General features: G+C 32.7%; 3 protein-coding genes across 5 annotated transcripts; 1 reads left to right on the forward strand and 2 right to left on the reverse strand.

Annotated features, from left to right (window-relative positions):
• Window positions 1–4,699: 4,699 nt before the first annotated feature.
• Window positions 4,700–8,243, reverse strand: LOC149515944 (uncharacterized). Of its 2 annotated transcripts, XM_089768754.1 has the most exons (5): window positions 8,060–8,243; window positions 7,595–7,714; window positions 7,138–7,238; window positions 6,069–6,136; window positions 4,701–5,391 (listed from the first exon to the last, which is right to left on the reverse strand). In XM_089768754.1, exons 3-5 carry the CDS (start codon window positions 7,228–7,230, stop codon window positions 5,190–5,192), a joined length of 363 nt encoding a protein of 120 aa, XP_089624880.1. In that variant the 5' UTR covers window positions 7,231–7,238; window positions 7,595–7,714; window positions 8,060–8,243; the 3' UTR covers window positions 4,701–5,189. The 2 variants fall into 2 exon arrangements, with proteins under 2 accessions (XP_089624881.1, XP_089624880.1); XM_089768755.1 differs by lacking the exon at window positions 7,595–7,714 and having other exon boundaries at window positions 4,700–5,391.
• A 952-nt stretch (window positions 8,244–9,195) lies between these two features.
• LOC111290969 (ATP-dependent Clp protease proteolytic subunit 4, chloroplastic-like) lies at window positions 9,196–14,575 on the reverse strand. The gene is made up of 2 exons (XM_022882489.2): window positions 14,035–14,575; window positions 9,196–9,873 (listed from the first exon to the last, which is right to left on the reverse strand). Exons 1-2 carry the CDS (start codon window positions 14,415–14,417, stop codon window positions 9,390–9,392), a joined length of 867 nt encoding a protein of 288 aa, XP_022738224.1. The 5' UTR covers window positions 14,418–14,575; the 3' UTR covers window positions 9,196–9,389.
• Window positions 14,576–16,323: 1,748 nt separating this feature from the next.
• On the forward strand, window positions 16,324–19,047 carry LOC111291223 (phytochrome-interacting ankyrin-repeat protein 1-like). 2 transcript variants are annotated; one of them, XM_022882858.2, is made up of 3 exons: window positions 16,324–17,057; window positions 17,614–17,785; window positions 18,632–19,047. In XM_022882858.2, the coding sequence occupies exons 1-3, from the start codon at window positions 16,932–16,934 to the stop codon at window positions 18,844–18,846; spliced, it is 513 nt and encodes a 170-aa protein (XP_022738593.1). In that variant the 5' UTR covers window positions 16,324–16,931; the 3' UTR covers window positions 18,847–19,047. The 2 variants fall into 2 exon arrangements, with proteins under 2 accessions (XP_022738593.1, XP_022738594.1); XM_022882859.2 differs by having other exon boundaries at window positions 16,784–17,057; window positions 17,614–17,773.
• The last annotated feature ends 558 nt before the right edge of the window (window positions 19,048–19,605 follow it).

Here is a 19,605-nt window from a genome sequence, read left to right on the forward strand (position 1 = left end):
TTCTAATATGAAGTAGATTATATTCCAGAAGAAAAGAAAACCCAACAAACAGTCTTACCCCTTGTAAATCCTTATACAGCTTTCTCAAACTCCTCCCCTTCTCTTACCAGATCTTTAAAAACTCTTTTAAAACCCAAATATCCAGCTCCAAAAGAATATGTTCAAGCCACAAACTTTGATCAATGTATTCTTCCAGCAGGACCCCAAGAGCACTTTGTTACTCTCTAGATCCCAGAAGAATTTCCTCATCAGTGGTCAGAACAAGGATACACTCACATCCACTTTGGTGCTATCAGAATCGCTTTAACCTTCCATGGTAGAAATGGAATTCCTGTCTGTTCCAGAATGGCCTTATTGGACACCAGATTTAAAGATTACAAGCATGCAGTCCTTGGAATCGTCGAGACGACACTCAATGCAGGAACTGTCTTCTTCTTTTTGAAATTGAGCATCTGATCAAAGGCTGACATATCTAATTCCACGAGAAAGTGAAATCCAATGAGGTGAAATTCAAATCTTTGGATACCATACTTTACAGCTAAAATCTCTTTTAGTGTAGAGTGATAATGGAGTTCCGAATCTTTGAATTTTCCGCTTTTGTAACCACAGATTTGTCTGGTTCCATCTTTTTCTTCAAGGAGAATTGCTGACCAGAACTGTTCACTAGCATCTGTCTGCAGTATTCTTGTACCATCTGAAGGAATTTTTAAAGTGGGAAGTGACTTTGCTTTTATCTTCAAGGCTTGTACTGCTTTTGTCTGAATCTGAGACCACGTGGGAGGTTCTTTTTTGAGCATTTGTCTGAGTGGATATGTGAGCTGGGCAATATCTGGGAGAAATTCATTCATGTAATTGACTATACCGAGAAATTGCTGGATCTGCTTCTTTGAGAGATTTGCATCAGGAAAATCTGCAAGTGACTGAGCAATATGAGGTTGAGCAATGTACTGACCATCTTTGAGATGCATGCCTAAGAAATCAATTTCTGTAGCACCAATGAGCATCTTTTTCTCTGAAAGCATTATCCCATACTGTTGAACTATGCGCTGGAACTTATCCAATAACTGTGCATGAGATGTATCATCAGGAGAGAACAGTAAGATATCATCGATGTAAATCAAAGCATTATCAAGAATTGGAGCAAATATCTTGGTCATGGCTTTTTGGAACAGTGAAGGAGCAATTTTTAAACCAAAAGGCATTACGGTCCACTGAAAGTGGTGTTGAGGAATGCAAAACGCCGTTTTGTATCTGTCCTGTGGATGTATACCTAGTTGCCAAAATCCTGCCTTGAGATCAAACTTTGAGAAGACTTTTGCATTGGCTAGATTTGCGAACAAAGTTTTTCTGTCTGGAAGAGGGAACTTATCATCTGCAAGGAAAATGTTAAGAGGCTTGTAGTTGATTACCAATCTGAGTTTTCCACGAACTTGTTCTGAACGTTTGTTGACATAAAACGCTTCACACGCCCATGGAGAGGAGGTTGGTTCAATTAATCCTTGAGCCTGGAGAAGGGAACATTCTTGGATTGCTTGTTTGAAATGATCTGGGTTCATGCCTGAATGACTAGCTTTTGTAGGATTGGCATTTTCATCTTTCTTGAAGGGAAGGGAAATGAAAAATTCAGGGTTTTGCCAAAGTGGGTGATCACATTTCTGGAGAAAATCTGAGTGAGTTTCTGCACATGAAAAGTGAATGAATTGTGTTTGAAATCTTGAAAAACATCTGGTTGAAGGGTAAGGGTAAAGAGGTTGGGAAGGTTTTTCCAAGGTCTGAAATAACTTTCAAACTTGATACCATTTCCACTAAGCTTTAAACCTGGTATACTGGTTATAATATCAAAACCAATAACAAGGTCTTTCTGGGGAAGTGGAGATCCTAAAATCTTTTGAGTTATTCGACATCCTGGAAGGATTTGAAGGGTAACAGGGTTGCTGACAAAGTCTGTAAAAAATACATTTTCATCAGCGGTTTTGAAGAAAGTTTTCTGTTTTTTCCAAAAATGTTTGGGTAAGACAAGAGGGTTTGCTATGGTTTGGGCTGCACCAGTATCAAAGAAAGCTGTGACTGTTATAGGAGGGGAATGTTTGTGAGTGAAAATCTGAACTGGAGCTAGGGGTAATTTTGGAGGTTGAATGGTTTGGATTTTTTGGAGTTCTTGAACTGACATATACTCATAACATTGATCATCTGTGAAATCATCGGAGTATTCTGAGTAATCTGAATCTGCATACTCATCAGCATCAAACTGCTTTATCATAAACAGTGATCTTTCATTCTGCTCATCATCAAGGGAGAAAATTGATTCAAGATCATCATCTGAGAGATTGATACTGAGATATTGGCAATGTCTTGGATCATCTTGACTGATTTTTTGTCTGACTTTGGGCAGTTCTTTGAGAAATGTCCTGGTTTTCCACAGAGAAAACATTTTGAGCTTTTGATCTTTGGGTCTTTCTTCTTTCTTACAAATTTGAATCTTTGAAATCTTCTGGGTTTATCAGCATATCTGAAGAATTTCTTGTGTCTGGGTCTGGAGATTTGTGGAGGTCTGGAAGGTCTGAATCTTCTGAAATGTTTCTTTTTCTTGTTGCTGCAAAAACATGTGGGATTTTTGGAGGAACATTTGATTTGTAATCCTGAGGAGGAGTAAGAACAGGGCTTTTCAAGCTTTTTGGAGTTGTGCACCAAGGTTTTGATGTATATGTGCTCTTTGCAAATCTTATCAAGGGCTTTTAGCATCATCTTGTAGATGTCTCCAAGGGTCATAGATTTGACATCAAGGGATCTGAGGTTCAACTGGGTTCTTGTTTGCTGGGCAAGTTCTTCTGGAACAGAATTAAGAAATGCTTGCTTTAAGTTGACATCATCGAATCCACCAAGTATGTAGAAATACTGGAAGAATTGTTGATAGTGTCTGTCAAGGTCTTTTGGATGGAGAGAACAGCATTTGAGTCTGAAGAATTGCTCTCTGATCTTTTCTAATCTGTGAGTTTCTTGTCCACAAAAGATTGCTGCAAATTGAGAGACAGCGTCTGTGATTGTTGGGCATTGAAGAAACTGGAGTTGTTTGTATTCACCAATATTGTCCCAAAAATTTTTCAGGGTTCCAACGAGTCTAGAAACAAATCTGATCAAGACTGTGTTCATCGTAACATTGGGATGAGAATTCAATTCAACAAGTCCTCATGCTAAGAATTCTTGAAATCTTGAGGGCCATTTTGAAGGAGGAACATCATCAATGGTAAAGACTGAGAATTTTGATGTTGAAGGAGGAGCATGTGATTGTTGTGGAGGAGGGTGTTGTTCAGCATCCATTGCATCAGGGTTATGGACTTCTGGAGTATCATCTGGAACTTCAACTGTTGGTTCTGTCATGAAAATCTGAGGGAGCATCATTTCATCTGAATCATCAGTATCATCTGTTTCAACTGATTCTTCTGATTTGACAGTATCCATGTGAGATTCATTTTCAAAGGTAGAGGAAAAAATATCTTCAATAGAGAACTGAGGAAGGTTATCTTGTGCCATCTGGTGAAGTATTTCTGGAAGGGTTTGTGTAGGAGAAATCATGAGTTGTACATGTTTTTGGTTTGATTGTGGTGTAGGGTTTTGAGGTGTGGAACTTGAGCTTGGGTGTGGTTTTGAGGGTTGAGAAAGTGGTTGTTCTGCTACTCTTTTGGGTTTTGGATCAACTGGTTGTTTTTCTCTAAATCTGTGAGTTTCTTGTCCACAAAAGATTGCTGCAAATTGAGAGACAGCGTCTGTGATTGTTGGGCATTGAAGAAACTGGAGTTGTCTGTACGGGCGATAAATTTTTTTGTGAAAAGTAGTATGACAAATCATATGAAATTAGGATAATGAAATGGCGTTAAAGGTTTTTTTGCTATATAAAATTACGATAAAATAAAATAAATTAATATTATAAATAAAATTAAATAAAATTAAATTGTTTTATATTATATTTGATGTGTATAAAAATTAAAATAAAATAATTTTATTTATTTATTAAATTTATTTTAAAAAAATTTATATAATTTAAATTATAAGTATAATTTTTGAAAATATAATAAACATATAAATTCAAAAATCATTTTTTTACTTTAAAAAAATTGAATTATCAATAATTTTTCTTATTTTAAGAAAATTAAATTATCTTATATTAAAAAGATAATTAAATTTATTTATAATTTTAATTTATTTTTAAATATAAATTAAATATGATATGAAATTATTATTATACTATTCATTATATGTACCAACCATATTTTTAAATAATTAAAATAAAATATAAACTAGTACGTCGTAAGATAATTTTGTAAAATTCTTTCTCTGTCTGAGTTGCCGGCGGACATTGCCATTGCCTAACGCAATAATTGCTGATCGTAGCAAGAGATAAATACAATAAATTCTTATATAATATTCTGTTTATTCTTGGTAAACTTTTTTTTCTTTTTACAAATGTAAAATTACTATATATGGATATGGCATTCACTTTTAATTTTTAAAATGTTTTCTTTTATTCGTATATATTAAAATAGATTGTACTATTGTTTATTTTAAATTATTTTTATTTAAATAATCTATGTCAAAAGTACAAAACATATATATATATATATTTACTAAATAGTGCACATAGCAAATTACCATTAACAGGCACTAGATTCTCGGATGTCATCTTCTGTTTGCTCATAAAGTGAAGGACTTTTAAATCCACCCTTTTGCCCAGCCATATATGAATTTAACATCCCCTCCTCAAGAGACAACACAAGTCACTCGAATAAGACAAGGAAATGAACAATGAACTCATCATTCGCATTGTATCTAACTATCCATAAATTAAAATCACATCATTCAAAACAACACACCGTCTTTCTATATACCCAAACAAATAGCAACTAAACATACATTCCCTTTGCGCTTAAAATTTCCATTTTTTTTTCTAGTTTCTTTCTTTCACTAGCCTAGCAACCATCAATCGACCATCAAACTTTTGTATATTCATATTTAAAATAAATAAATGTTCCAAGTCAGAGATTATTATATCGTTTATGAGTTTGTTCAAATAAATGGGTAACTAGGCATCTTTTCTCTCATCTTGGCTCTATTCTCCCAGCCTCTTCTGCTCTTCCCTTTTTCTCTCAAGTTTCTCCATCTACTATCGCCATTCCTACTCAAACAACTGTCTCTCACGAGCACACTTCTCCACCATCTTCCTTGATTGCATCCTCGTCCTCTATTGTTGATGAAAAAAAATTCCCTAAGCATTTCCTGGAGACCAATACTAGTGCCAGGATTTGGTCTAAGATATTTATCCAATACAATTCTATCAACTTTCCTCTTGCGTGAAATGCTTCTAGCAGGCCTTTTCTCTTCACATTCATCTTCATCCTGATGGGAAATCAACACGGGCGTGCAACACTGACACACTAAATAATAAACTTAAATAAAAAATAAAAACACACAAATATATTTATTTTGGTCCAATTCAAAATAGCTTACTCTAAACCTAATCCACCAATAAATAAATTTTTATAATTGTGACACTTTTAGAATGAGAAAAATCACTAAAAACTCCTACTTAAAACTTAATCAAAAACTCAATTATACATTTTTAATAGCTTACTCACTTAGCTATTCTCTTAATATCTAACTATCTGTGATTACTAAACCAAAATCAAAACATCTTATTTATAAGGATAAAACCCTTATTCTTTTAGTAAACCCTCAATGTGGGATATAAAACAAACTCAAACTCTTATAACTTCACTTAACTTTTGATGTGGGATTATGAGATTCAAAACAAACCCCAACAAATCCTCTTTTAACTTGAATCTCTAAACACTTCAATAGTATCTGTAAAACTGACTCACTTACCTTTCTTATTTTCTTTCTCAACAATTAAGCCTCCATCAAGCATGTACAAATAATTTTTTACCCTATTTTCTTGTAGAATTATACTACCAATATTGTATACTTTCAACCAATCATTATTACCATAGTATATGTACCCCTAATAAGCTAAATCACCCAAAGCAATCAAATTATAGTTACAACTCGATACATACCTTACATGACGAAGCGTCCTAACAACACCATCATGAGATCTAAGATGAACACTTTCAATGCCTTGAATCTGTACATTTTCATTGTTAATGGCCATAATATCCTCACATTTCACATTCTCTACCAACTCCACAAAACAACTTTTATTATTGCAGACATGAACTCTAGTAGCTAAATCTAAAACCCAACCTTTATCATATTTTTAAATCTGATTTTTATCCACAAAAGTCGTCAAAACAACATCATCATCATCAGACACAACAACAACAGTATCATTCTTTCTTTCATCCAATTTTTTTCATTATTCACCCTTTTGAAAGCAGCTATATCATTTCTCAGCTTCTTGCAACACATTTGGATATGTCCATTTTCACTATAATAATAACATTCAATGTCACTATAATCTCTGCCTTTTGATTTAGATTTTCTTCTTGATCTATTAACCCTCTTTTAATTTTTTCTATATCAAAACTCTCTACAACTAATGTATTCCCTCTAAGTAATGAGTTATATGTTTCCATAAACCTTTTATAGGATAGTCACATCATCTAATTTCAAAGTAAACTTACTCACCAACAAAGTGTGAACTAAAAGCCTATAAGATTTGAGCAAAGATAATAACGAAATTAAAGTCTTATTTTAATCATCTAACTTATCAACAGAAACCATCAACAATTGAGAAACCAATTTATTAAATTTATTCAGATTACGAAGACTCGTACTTTCTTTCATTTTCAGAGAATACAAATCTATTTTCAAACATAATATGTTAGTTAATGACTTCGATGCATAAATACCCTCAAGCTTAACCTACAAACTCTTCAGAGTACTCTTAGTCCACATATTATATTTTACCTCTTGGGCTAGCGCTAATATAATATTACTAAAAGTTTTCTTTTGAAGTCTATTTCAATTACTATTAGACATTCTCTTAGGCTTAAGACTCTTTAATGCTTGATTCAATATTTGTTGTAATAACAGATCTTGAATCATACTTTACCATAACATAAAATTACTTTTTTCACCAAAATAACGAAATCTCAAACTTGGGTATAAGCATACTAGACATACCTTCTTAAGATATCTTGAAATACTTGTTTTACAATCTCTTGGACCTGTATCTTTTTCTCGTGAACCTCGCTCTATTGAAAAATTAACACGCATGTGTAACACTGACACACAAAATAGTAAACTTAAATCAAGAATAAAAATATAAAAATATATTTGTTTCATCCAACCTAAAATGATCTATTCCAAATCTAATATGTGAGACTTTTAGAATGAGAAAAATCACTAAAAACTCTTTACTCAAAATTTAACCAAAAACTTAATTATATTATTTTAATAGTCTATTCACATAATTATTTTTTTGATATCTAATTATTTAGGATTATTAAACCAAAATTAAAACATCTTATTTATAAAGATGAAACCTCTTATATTTTTTCTAAACTCTCAATGTGAGATACAAAATAAACTTAAACTCTTATAACTTCATTTATGAGATTATGAGATTAAATTTAAATACCAATAAATCCCTGTACTCTTCTTCTTCTTAAGAGAATTCATACGAGGATCTATCTGCACTTAATCTCTTCATTCTTCTCTTTGCCTAGGTAAAACCTGCCTCAGATTCAAGTAGGAGGCTCTGCACAATGAAAACTGTATTGGAAGCATTTTGGAAAGATTGCAATGCACAATATTGGTGACAGCAAAAAGGGTTCTTTATTTAGATGCATCCAGTGCAGTGACATTTTTGAGCAGGAATAAAATCATTCATTGTTATACTATACATGGTTAACGTCAGGTTAGGAGGAATGAGGAGGCTGAGAGAGGATAAAAACCATGTACATACGTACTATGAGAAAATGACAAATCAGGAAAGAATGATTAGACATGTTTTTTTTTTTTAATCTTTTGAATTCTAGAAATGTCAAGAATGTTAAGTATTTAAGAGAAAAAAAATTAAACAAAATAAGAACAAAGAAAGGACCTTGTGTCGATTGAGAAGATTTTTCCACTTGCACTTGCACTGATCAAGGGTTCGGCTGCAGCCACTGTCACTCATTCTGACACTGACAATCTCCCAAAGGATCTTGTTGCGCTTGGCGGCGGTGAAGTCCCTTTCAAGCTCACCCCGTAAGAGGATCAGCTTCCGAGTCTCTTTCTGCCCTCACTGCCCGCCCCCGCCCCCGCCCCCGCCCCCTAACATGCTGCTGCTTATTCGCTCCCCAACCCCAACCCCACCACTTAGGCATCCCCACCACCAAGCATTTCCCTTGCTCCTAGCAATCCTTCTTCCTTTTATTTGGGGTTTTCTCATCATTCAGCTCCCAGCCCCGCCTGGCTCCTACCCTTTATGCCATTTTACTAGTTTTTTAATTTTATTTTCGTTTTGATAATACAGCTTTTTATTGTTTTTGAATAAATAAAAATTCAAAAACACATAAACGCACGCACTTATTGCTCAACGATATTCTAAGGTGATATAGCTTTTTTTTTTAAACTTTTTTTCAAGTACAAAAAAAACACATTGTATTCAATGATTTTAAAGGTGTTTTTTTATAGGAACGGGTTTAAAAATTTTGTGGCCAATTAAAGTTTATATTTTTGGCTCACTGTTTGAATAATAGTTTTTAATAACTGTCAATAAAACAAAGATAAAATGAGTTATATGCTAATACCATATTATGGCCACTGATTTTAATTTCACGTATTTTTAACTCTAATAATGATCATACTTCCAAAAAAAAAAAACCTATAATAATGATTATAATTACACTTATTTATAACGCTACTAGCCATTGGTACAGGATCTCCTACTTTTGTAAAATTTCAATTCTCCATTTCACTGATATATAACTTTAATTTCATGCAATAAAATAAAATAAAACAATTTACATTTTTAATTAAAATAATTAGGTATTTCACAGGATAAAAGGTAATCCAGCTAAAACCGTGGCAATGTAAAAATTTTTCTTTTTGTTTTTAACCAATTTTCTGTTCAGACCAAAAAAAAATTGTCAGCTTCCAGAAACTGTCTTTCAATCAGGAAACCTCCACATCTTACGCTGCCCGCTTGAATACAAAAACAACCAGAGACCTCAAGAGGAACCAAAAGTTTGTAGCTTCACAAAAACGATTTTCATATCATTTCTAAAACACAATCTACATTGCTTGGACCACATTCTCAATGAAGCAACCAAGAAATTCATCTTTGTGTGTCAATTGAAAAGGACAAAAACTATAGTATTTTCAATTACAAAGTTCTTTGCAACTAACACAAAAAGCAAGACCACGAAAACAGCATCAAATTCCCCAAACTAGTATATCTCATCATCTGGAATATCAGGGGTGATGAATTTCCTTGGATCCTTCATCATTTCCTCCAAGTTTAGTCTTGGCTTCACTCTTTCTGGCACAGGGACCAATGGAATGATGCTATCTCTATCAATAACTCCATCAATCATTCCATATTCAACTGCTTCAATTGGAGACATATAGTGATCTCTATCAATATCCTTCTGGACTTGTTCAAACGAACGACCAGTAAAACCAGAAATTATTCTCGTCACATTATTCTTGTTATGCATAATTTCCCGTGCTTGGACTTCTACATCTTTAACTTGTCCACTAGCACCTCCTAGAGGTTGATGAATCATTATTCGTGTGTTTGGCATTGCAAGGCGCTTGCCTTTGGTGCCACCACCAAGGATAATAGAAGCTGTTGATGCTGCAATGCCAAGTGCAACCGTGGAAACATCAGCCCGGACAAGCTGCACTACATCATATATAGCCATAGTAGCACTGATACAAATAGCAAAAACAGAAGAACATTAGCAAAGGACAGACAACCAAGGTGGTACAATCAAGAAATCAAATAGTAAAAGACAAAATGTTGAAATGGAACCATTAACAGGAAAGTTTCTATTCTTTGTATATCACCAATCAAAGGGATGGGAAGGAGAATAGAGGGGAAAGAAGAGAGTAAATTACCCTTATTCGGATTGCACAACCAAGAAGAGGAAAGCAGAGGAAAGGTTGTGCAAGCAAGCTTATTTTTGGTTGATTGGTAAGGGAAGGAAATGGAAATTGATCATGTTCATTAGCAATTATTTTCTTCATATCTTTAGGGTTTAGGGTACGCTAAAATTTTGATTTAGGGTTGTGTCAGAGTAATTATGTGAGAAATTAAAAAAAAAAAGTTGATAAGGAATCCTTCCCTTCCAAATCTCTCCATTAGAGTTTTTGAAAGATGAAGGTTTGGACTTTGGAGGGCTTTTTGCACCAAAATCCTCCTATTCCTTCCCCATCCACTAAAACGTTTCCCTTACAAAAGAGGGTACCCTTCCCTCAATACAAACAAAGCCTTAAGCCCCAATGAAAATATAACATGTAACAATGCAGACATTTCTTATAGCCTACAATGATGACCTAAACTGCACTTATAAAGTTCCAAGAATATGCACACTTCGAAGCCAAATCTCCACTTCGACTGACCCAAGTGATACCCAAAGATTGCATAAGCTAAGGACTGGCCACCTTACCCAAGGAAAGGGCAGGTTAGAAGAAGATGAGGAAATGATTCAGCGGTCTCTTTAGACAGAAAACACCTATTGGGCATAATTTGGCCCTTTTTTTTAAGATTTGGAATAATAAAGGCACTAAGAAACTCGAGCTTGGTCATTAGTAGAAACAAATAATATATAATCACACCAATTGAACAATAAGATCATGTAATATCACATGCTAATTTAATGATGAAGGACGACTATTTATGCTTGGATGAAGCAACAGAATTTCCATTCCCAAGTTGATGGTGCAAACCAAGAGTTGTAATCGGGCTTGCTGGACATTTATATCATAGGCTCAACTTTGATTTGATATCTATTTTAGGCTATTAAAGTTAGGATTTACCTAACGAGTGCCCTAAGGGCACATTTTAAGGTAAACACATTAGAAACGTGTCTTTTTCTAATGCATTGTAACTATGACATTAACTATCAACTACTGCATTTAATACAAAATTATTACTATAAATAGTATTTTAACTAATTTTAAAGAGTGCCCTTAGGGCACTCATTTGCAAAACCCTTTTAAGTTATTTTTAGTAATTAGACTCACTTGCTTACCAAGTTCTAGGGCTAGGAAGCAGTCTGTAAATACAGATATAGGATGCTACCCCATAGAGTGGGGTTTATAAACCAGATAGATCTTGAAATCATTGCTATGAGGCTCCTTCAATAGGCAATATCAGTAAAGTTGTAATGCCCTAATCCAAGGAGAATACCACTCCATTAATTAAAATTGCCATATCATTTCTAAGATCCTATCCAATAGTGTGATACTAGTTGAAGATCAAATAATAGTCATTATTCAGTTTGGTAAGGGCATATGAAAGTGATATCGAAAAAGATACCTTCAGACAGAATTTTTGCTATAAAGTAACTCACCAAGTTATTAGTTGTCAGCTCAAGAAATTACCATTGAACAAGACGACAGCCTTCAAAGAAGAATAAGTCCATTTGTGATTTCTCCTCTCTTTTTTTTCTTTAAAAAAAAAAAAAACTACCCCTTGATAAAATGTCTGATATGTATTTCCCAGATATATAGTAAAAATTTCTCTCTTTCCCAGTCAGAAAACACAGGCCGGCATCAACTGTGACCTTTTTTTATCATCATAGAATGAAGAACGTGTATGCCTACATAAATAACTGGACCTACCACCATGATTAGGAGGAAGGATGACAAGACAGTTCAAAGATTAATGAAACTTACAATTTTTTCGTTAGCTAATTTTATTGAAAATTATGATTTCAGAATTGGTCATCATCAGTTAAGAATTTACTTTATCAGGGTTTGGCTGGCAAAAACATTGCTGGAAGATAAAGATTATGATGCTGGAATTTTCCAGTATGGGCAAGGTTAAAGTTGATTTAGGGTTAGTAGTTTAAAGGGAAAGAGAATATCTGTGTATAGGGTTTATTAAAGCTTTGAAGAGATGAAGGTTCAGAAAATATATACATATATATATATGGCAAGAAAAATGGATTTATCTTATTAGCTGTTGTTGACAATGAACACTAATTTGACGTACTTCTTCTAGCCTCATGTCAGGACTCTTATAAATGCCTCTACAGTCTACATGCAACAAGGTCTTTCCTATATAAAAAAACAGCAAAGTCATTCTGGAAATTAACAACACAAAAACAAAGTGACTTTGAAATTTTCAAAATGTATTCACTACAGACATCAAGGCTCCCTTTGGTTCACAACATGGTGAAAACATTTCCTCTTCTTCGTGGAATACAGGGAAATGTTTTCTATTCTTTGAACAACATGGTGAAATGTATTTCCCACTGTTTGGAATGCAATGGGAAATTTTTACTGTTAACATCAAATCTCATGTACTCATTAAGACATTGCTAGCTTTTCTATCGTGCTTAAGACATCAGTTTATCATCTCATCACCCATAAAAACATATATTAAGTTCAAGAACCAATTTATTCATAACTTCAAGATCTTATTGGTTAGGAACAAAGAAAAGAGAAAGGAGGTGCCCAACAGAAGTGACATCACCAAGAGGCTTCTGATACAAAAGAAAGAAAGGAAAAAACTTAGTTAAGCAAGGAAAATAAGTTCCCAAAGTTGTTTTCCTGATTTCTCCCAATGTTTTTCCACTGAGAAAAAGTTATTTTTTGTTGACCACATTTTTTGGTTTACCAAATTCTTGAAAATGCAGAACACAACTTCAATAACCAAACATTATGTCCTAATTTGAAATTAGGAGGCAATAACTTCATGAATTTTTGGGTCTGATGGCAGGAATGAGAAGATAATATAAAAAAATCAACTTTTGCACTGGGGCGAATAAAAACATTCCACATAGGCAATCCTCATTGAGGAAAACTTACAAGGACTCAAATAGAGGCCTTAAAAGATGGAATTCAGTAAGATAGTAGAGAAACATATAAAAATCTACCCATAAAGGCATATGTATTTCTAAATTACTTTAAAAAATATCCTAGCATGACATCTGAACAAGAAGAAAGATAACATACTTGACCAAATAATAAAATACTTGCTAACATGGTGAAACAAATTTTGACACAATATGTACACATCCAAGCCCAACGATCTTGTCAGAAATTCAAATAAATAGAAGACAAAAAAAGAAAGAGCTAATGAAAAGGTTATGAGATAATAAATGCAAAAGAAGTTTAAAGATTAAGCATATAACTATTCCAAATCCCAACTGCAAATTTTTCAAAAACCACCAAGAAGTTACAAACTTAAACAAAGTAGTAATTTTCAAGGTTCCAAATAAAGACATTACAAGACACTACAAGGCAAAGACAAAATGTAATAACATTTAATTTCCCATATAAAATTAGGGAATTCATCTAGTGAATTTTTAAAGAAGCCCTGTGGCATCTTTGATAAGATTGGTTTTGGCTCAAGTCTACCAATTAGGAGTACCCCTTAATATGTAGAAGACCAAGAAACTTCAAGTAATTTTTACTATGTTGTCCACGCTAGTTGTTAACATTCCAAAGAATGAAAGCATGTTAAGATTTAAGAATATGTAGGCTATAGGATATAGAAGCACAGGAAGCTAAGAAGAAACCTGTGAAAAACACTTTCTTGAAAAGTTGAGAAACCAATAAAATATGAAGTACCCTAATTTTGCAAGGAAAGACAGGGTACCGAGCAGATGCAGCAGAAAAAGTGTTTTGCAATTGATAAGGAGAAACCAACACAATTATCCTTTTCTCTTGCTATTAACTGTTGACTTGTGAACAACATAAGCATCTAAATTGCAGCATAAACTATTGTAGCAAACTCTCCTCCATACTCCATAGGTGTAAAAAAAAAAACCCAAGTGAAAAACTGACCAGCAGTATCTGGGTTAATCGGCAAAGGGGTTAAGGCATTAAACAATATAAAAGCCGTGAAAAAAGGCATACCTCAAAGAACCACCAGGGGAATTAATGAAGAGTCTGATATCTTTATTAGGGTCCTGAGCATCCAAAAGCAGCAACTGATTGATAATGGCATCGGCGACAAAATCATCAATGTAGTTACCTAGGAAAACAATGCGCTCCTTGAGCAGTAAACCCATAGCGTCAGCTTCCGCCCCTCGCATAGCGGTGGCGGGGCTCTGAGGGGCTGACAATTTTAGGCACTTAGGAGTGGTTTTCAGTTTGACAGATGAAGAAAGGGGTTTGGGTGTGAAACACAAAAAGGAAGGCTTAGGGTTTGGGAAAGTAAGAGACGGTTTATGTTTAAGTTTAAGATTAAGAGATGACAAGGAAGGGGTTAGAGGAGATGAGAGCGAGAGCAAGTCCATGGTGTGTTTGTGGAGTGAGAGACCCGGATAAACTCCGACTCAAGCCGCGACTCTTTTTCCTGTTGATTTCACCGCAAATACCAACTTGCTTATTGTATTATTATCTTCTTTGTGAATTTGTGATTTTTTCTTTCTTCTCTTAAACTCCTCCCGAGTCTAATTAGTGGAAAAGATTATGAACGAATATTTTTATTGTGTAAAATTTCAGAAAAATTTTAAATTTTTTTATATTTTTATATGGTTATTTTATTTTAAAATTATATTTTTATATAGATATTTTTATTAAAAATTTTTAAAAAATCTAATATTAAATAATTATTAATTAAACTTAAATTATAAATAATATTTTCAATAATTTTTATATAATATTAATTTATTCATCAAACTCCATCATTCTATTAATTTAAATTTTTATTAATATTTTATTAAATTTTTTATAATAAAATTTATAAATTTCAGATAAATAACTTTATTTAAATCCTATCCTAATCAATTCAATTGTTTTCTTTTACAAAATATTAGAATGCATCTCCTTATAATATTTATTTTTTCTTTTAATATATATATATATATATATTAAATGATCAAAAATTTTATTCTATAAATAAATAAATATATATATACAAACAACCGTCATATTAATTCAATAAATTTTTTTAACTTAATCTAAATATTAATTTTCTTTTAAAATATTTGTAGAAAAGAATAATTTTTGTTTATAAATTTAAAATATCCATACATTCGAATATTTGTAAAATTATCAACAAATTAAATCACAATAAATTTATAAGATCAAAACTTTAACCATCATAAATTGAAAATTGTTTTAAATGTTGTAATCATAAATAACAAAATTGATACAACAAAAATATTATTTATGAAATATTTTTTTAACCATAACTTGGGAATAAAAAAATAAATTATAAGTGTTAAAATTCAAACTTTAAGTTATTAAATATTACATCTTTAAAATATTATATAATCCAAGTAAATTAAACTATGAATTCAAAACCATCTCTATTTGTAACACATTTTAAAGTGATTTCATTAGGAAGGTTTAAAAATTTGTTGGTGTAATTTATTTTTTAAATTTTTTATATGTATTAATAGATTTTTTTTGTTATTAAGAAAAATATAAATTGATAACTTTTTACATTTTGCAATTTGCGTACAAATCATATTACATCATAAATTTTTCTAAAGAATGTATCTAGAAAAAAGGAAAATAAATAAAGAAGAAAAATATATAATAGTGAAAAGGTTTCACACTTTTTTTCCCTTGTTTTTCTTTTACAAAAAAATCTAAAACTTTTTGCATAAGTTCCAATTAGAAAACAATGATCAAGAAAAGAAAGGAAAATAACCACACAAAAAAAGGTTCAAAAAAAAAAAAAAAACTAAAACCATAAAAAATTCAAAATGTATGTCAATCTTTATAACTTATAACATCCAAAATTTCTCATAAACTTTTAATATTTGATTTTTTTGAAAAAATTTAGGTTATCTTTTTCTGAAAAAAATCTAAAAAAGAAAATAAATATATGAAAATGAAATATGAGAAAAAATAAGAATGATGAAACAAATTCATATTAAAATTTGTTATGATTTAATATGTTGTATGGGTATTTTCTAATGCACTGTAAAATGCTTTGATTTTTTATTTTGGTTAATGGATATTGAAATTTCTACCAAAATAAAAACATTTTTTTATCAGGGGAAAACCGAATTCTTTTTAAAGGAAAAAAGAGAAAAGAAAGAGAAAGACAGTTTTGCGTGGGCTGGTCTGGATTGGTTTAGACAAGCGTTGGCTTGTCAGTACAGGCTTAGTGACGGCCCGTCAGCCCATCAGCAAGAGAATCTAAACGTTGTGGAAAGTTATATAAAGAATGCCAAAACCGAAAAGAATAGGGTGTCGGGTTAGGTCAGGCTAGAGTCTGGAATCGTGGAAATTTCTTTTGCATAGCGACAGCCCTGTTTTCCTCTGTTTTTAGGGTTTTCTTAGTGATACAAAGTCTCCTCCTGATTTCGTAAATATACATATATATATGTTCTCTCGGAACCCTTTCCAAATCAATCTAGGATTTGTCTGATTACGCTGTAATTGCTTATAACTCAATTGATCAACTATGTTTGTATTGTCTTCTCCATTGATGACTTGCATTGTGATATTCCAAAACCTGCGTGTATTTGGTCCTGGTTTGAATCCTTTTTCTCCTTATTGCATTGCTAATCATTCCCTTGCTTCTCGCTAATTTTAGGTATCCTCCTTTTCTTCTCTATCATGTAATTCTTCCCCTCCCCCTCTTCCTCTTCAGCTATCAGGGAAATCTTTTTTTTTAAAATTTCATCTCACTGTGAAATTCCACCGCTTTACGACAATATCATGTAATTCTGCTCTTAGTCAATCAATCAATCTTGGTCAAGTTTTGGGGGATTTTTCTTTTTTCTTTCCTTAGTTTCGAAGAAAAAAATCTGAAACGATATTGGTTGGATTTTGCAATTGATTGGAAGAATATGCCCCAAGAGCATTCCTTGCGGAGAAATTTGTCAAGAAGGCGATCCTTTAGGTCTGGGGTTGATAGGGATGATAGGGGTTGGACAATGCTCCATGTCGGAGCCCGAAAAGGTGACCTCAATCAGGTATCTTTCTTTCTTTGTATTTTTTTCCACCTTATTCTTCTTCTTAACCATTTTATAACTGGTTTTTAACTAGTAGTTGCTTATGTTTTATGCTTTCATGAATCATGATAATCGTCGCCGCATATAATATCTACCTTTTGATGGATCAGTAAGATATTTACTGCTAGGGCTTCTACCGTTGTTTACGAAAAGAGATGCTTCATGCTTTTTAGGTTAGATATTTGTTCTTTGATTTATTACTCTTCCATTCTTGCATTTTATCAGAAATATTCATTCTACCTGGATTTTATATATTGGGAGGAATGACTCCCAATTAGCTCTTCTGTAATTTATTTTTGTGGGATTCCCATGGGCCGTATCCCCTCATCAGTTGTTTTTACCACTTACTTATTTTCTTGATCTTCACTAGATTCCCATATCCTTGTTATGTGTTTAAGCTTCGTTGTTACCGGGTTTTTATTTTTATTTTTGTATATTATTTGTGTTTCTTGCAAAACGGTTTGCTGCTTGAACTCCCCTAGCCCATGGAATGTTGATCTAAGATTCCTTGGAACAGGTCAAGCAACTCCTCGATGAAGGAATGGATGTAAATGTGGCCGCATGGGGCCCCAAATCTAAAGGTGTCACCCCACTCCATCTTGCTGCCGAGGGTGGCCACCTTCAAGTAATGGATGAACTTCTTGAACGTGGTGCTAATATTGATGCAAGAACTAAAGGTGCTTGTGGTTGTAAGTGTCTTAATCTCACATTTTGCTATTCTGTTATTTTCATTTACTAACTACCAAAATTAAAATTTTGTGTTGTGGATAACTCTATAGTCTGGCAAATACATAAATACAAAAACTACAAGTTAATTTGGGCTATGCGAACCACTAACTTTTAATTCCACAGTTGAACTTCGTTAATTAGATTATAATTGGTGACTTAAATTTAGCTTGATGAACTGGATATCTTCTTCAAAGATTTCCTCAATTTAAGCGTCAGTTCACATCAAACGCATCAAAACAATCAACTGTATATTGCAGTAACTACCAAAACCCATAAAAAAACCAACGTCATCATTACTGGTTTAGGCCAAAAGCTTAGCCTCCACTGAGCCCAACATTGCAGTTCTATTGTCTTTATGTCATGAGTTGTACTTGTGTACCATTTTTCCTGTTATTTTCACTCTTGCTTTCTTGCAAACTGTGATTCATTTTTTAACAAGAACGTTTGAAAGAATTTTAAGGTGATGGTCACATGTAATCTGGATGCAGATTAGATTTTCATTTTTCATGTTTTTGTGCATAATTGACAAAATTCAATTTGACATATAGAAGACTTGCTAATTCATGATGATTTGCGCATGTATTATGGTTATATATACTAGCGGAGCTCACAGTACTTACAGTATTGATGGCCTGGCAGGGCAACATCAAGTTAGTGAATGAAATTGTGGGGTTTGATATTACAAAAATTGAAACTTCAGGATTCGATATAAAACAGAGGCCTAGATGTAATGCTACTGATTTAATTACCCCTTATTTTTTGTTCAGCTTGCAATTCTCTTATTCCATTCTGATTATTGAACTCAGGGACACCACTTCATGCCGCAGCTAAAGAAAGAAAGAAAGAAGCAGTCAAGTTCCTGATAGAGAATGGGGCATTTTTGCCAGATGACATCAATGACAGCAGATTTAATCCACCACTTCATTACTGCCCTGGCCTTGAATGGGCATACGAGGAGATGAAGCGTCTTCAAAGAGAGAGCTTATCAGCCGGGGAGGCATCATATAGCTCTGAAAGTTGATGCTCTATCATCACAACGGTCTTGTTGCACATGTTTGGACTCTGGTGCTTTCATTTTATCTCCGAACTATTGGCTTAAGTGATGCTTTAGCCAATGCTTTTGTTTTTTATGGCTCTGTTGCATACTTGTATCTGTTTGATTTTCAAGCCTGCGTCTTTTCCATATGATGCCAATAAAGTACCTACATGCTTATGATGCCTATTTGACCCTGTGAAACTGCGCTGTCAGAATTCAATATTTTGCGCTCTCACTTGCAAAACTGAAAACCTTTGAAAATGTAATTCGTTTTTAAATATAGTACTATACTTAAAAGTAGGTTTTTTTTTACTGTAAGGATCACGTTTGCCAAATCTCTCTCCTTCTTTTATCTTTATGTTTAGTGCACAAGTTTAAAATAAAATAAAATAATATTATGAATAAGATTATATTAAATAATATAATTTTATTTTATGTTTGATTTATGTAAGTATTAAGATAAGATAATTTATTTATCAGTTAAAATTATGTATTTTTAAAATTTTTACAATTAACATTTTAAAATATCGATATAATTTTTAAATATATAATAAAATATGTAAATTTAATAATAATTTTTTTTTACTATAAGATAATTTAATCATTTTATATTAAGAGAATAATTAATCTTTCTTTCAATTTATCTTTTTTTTTAAATACAAATCAAACATGCGATACAATAATTATCATTTTATTTTATTCATCATCTTATATATTAAACATAGTCTTAAATTCTCTTATTAT

This window comes from Durio zibethinus, chromosome 11 (assembly GCF_047325235.1).
Source record: "Durio zibethinus cultivar Kanyao isolate XHJ-2024 chromosome 11, ASM4732523v1, whole genome shotgun sequence".
NCBI lineage: Eukaryota > Viridiplantae > Streptophyta > Magnoliopsida > Malvales > Malvaceae > Durio > Durio zibethinus.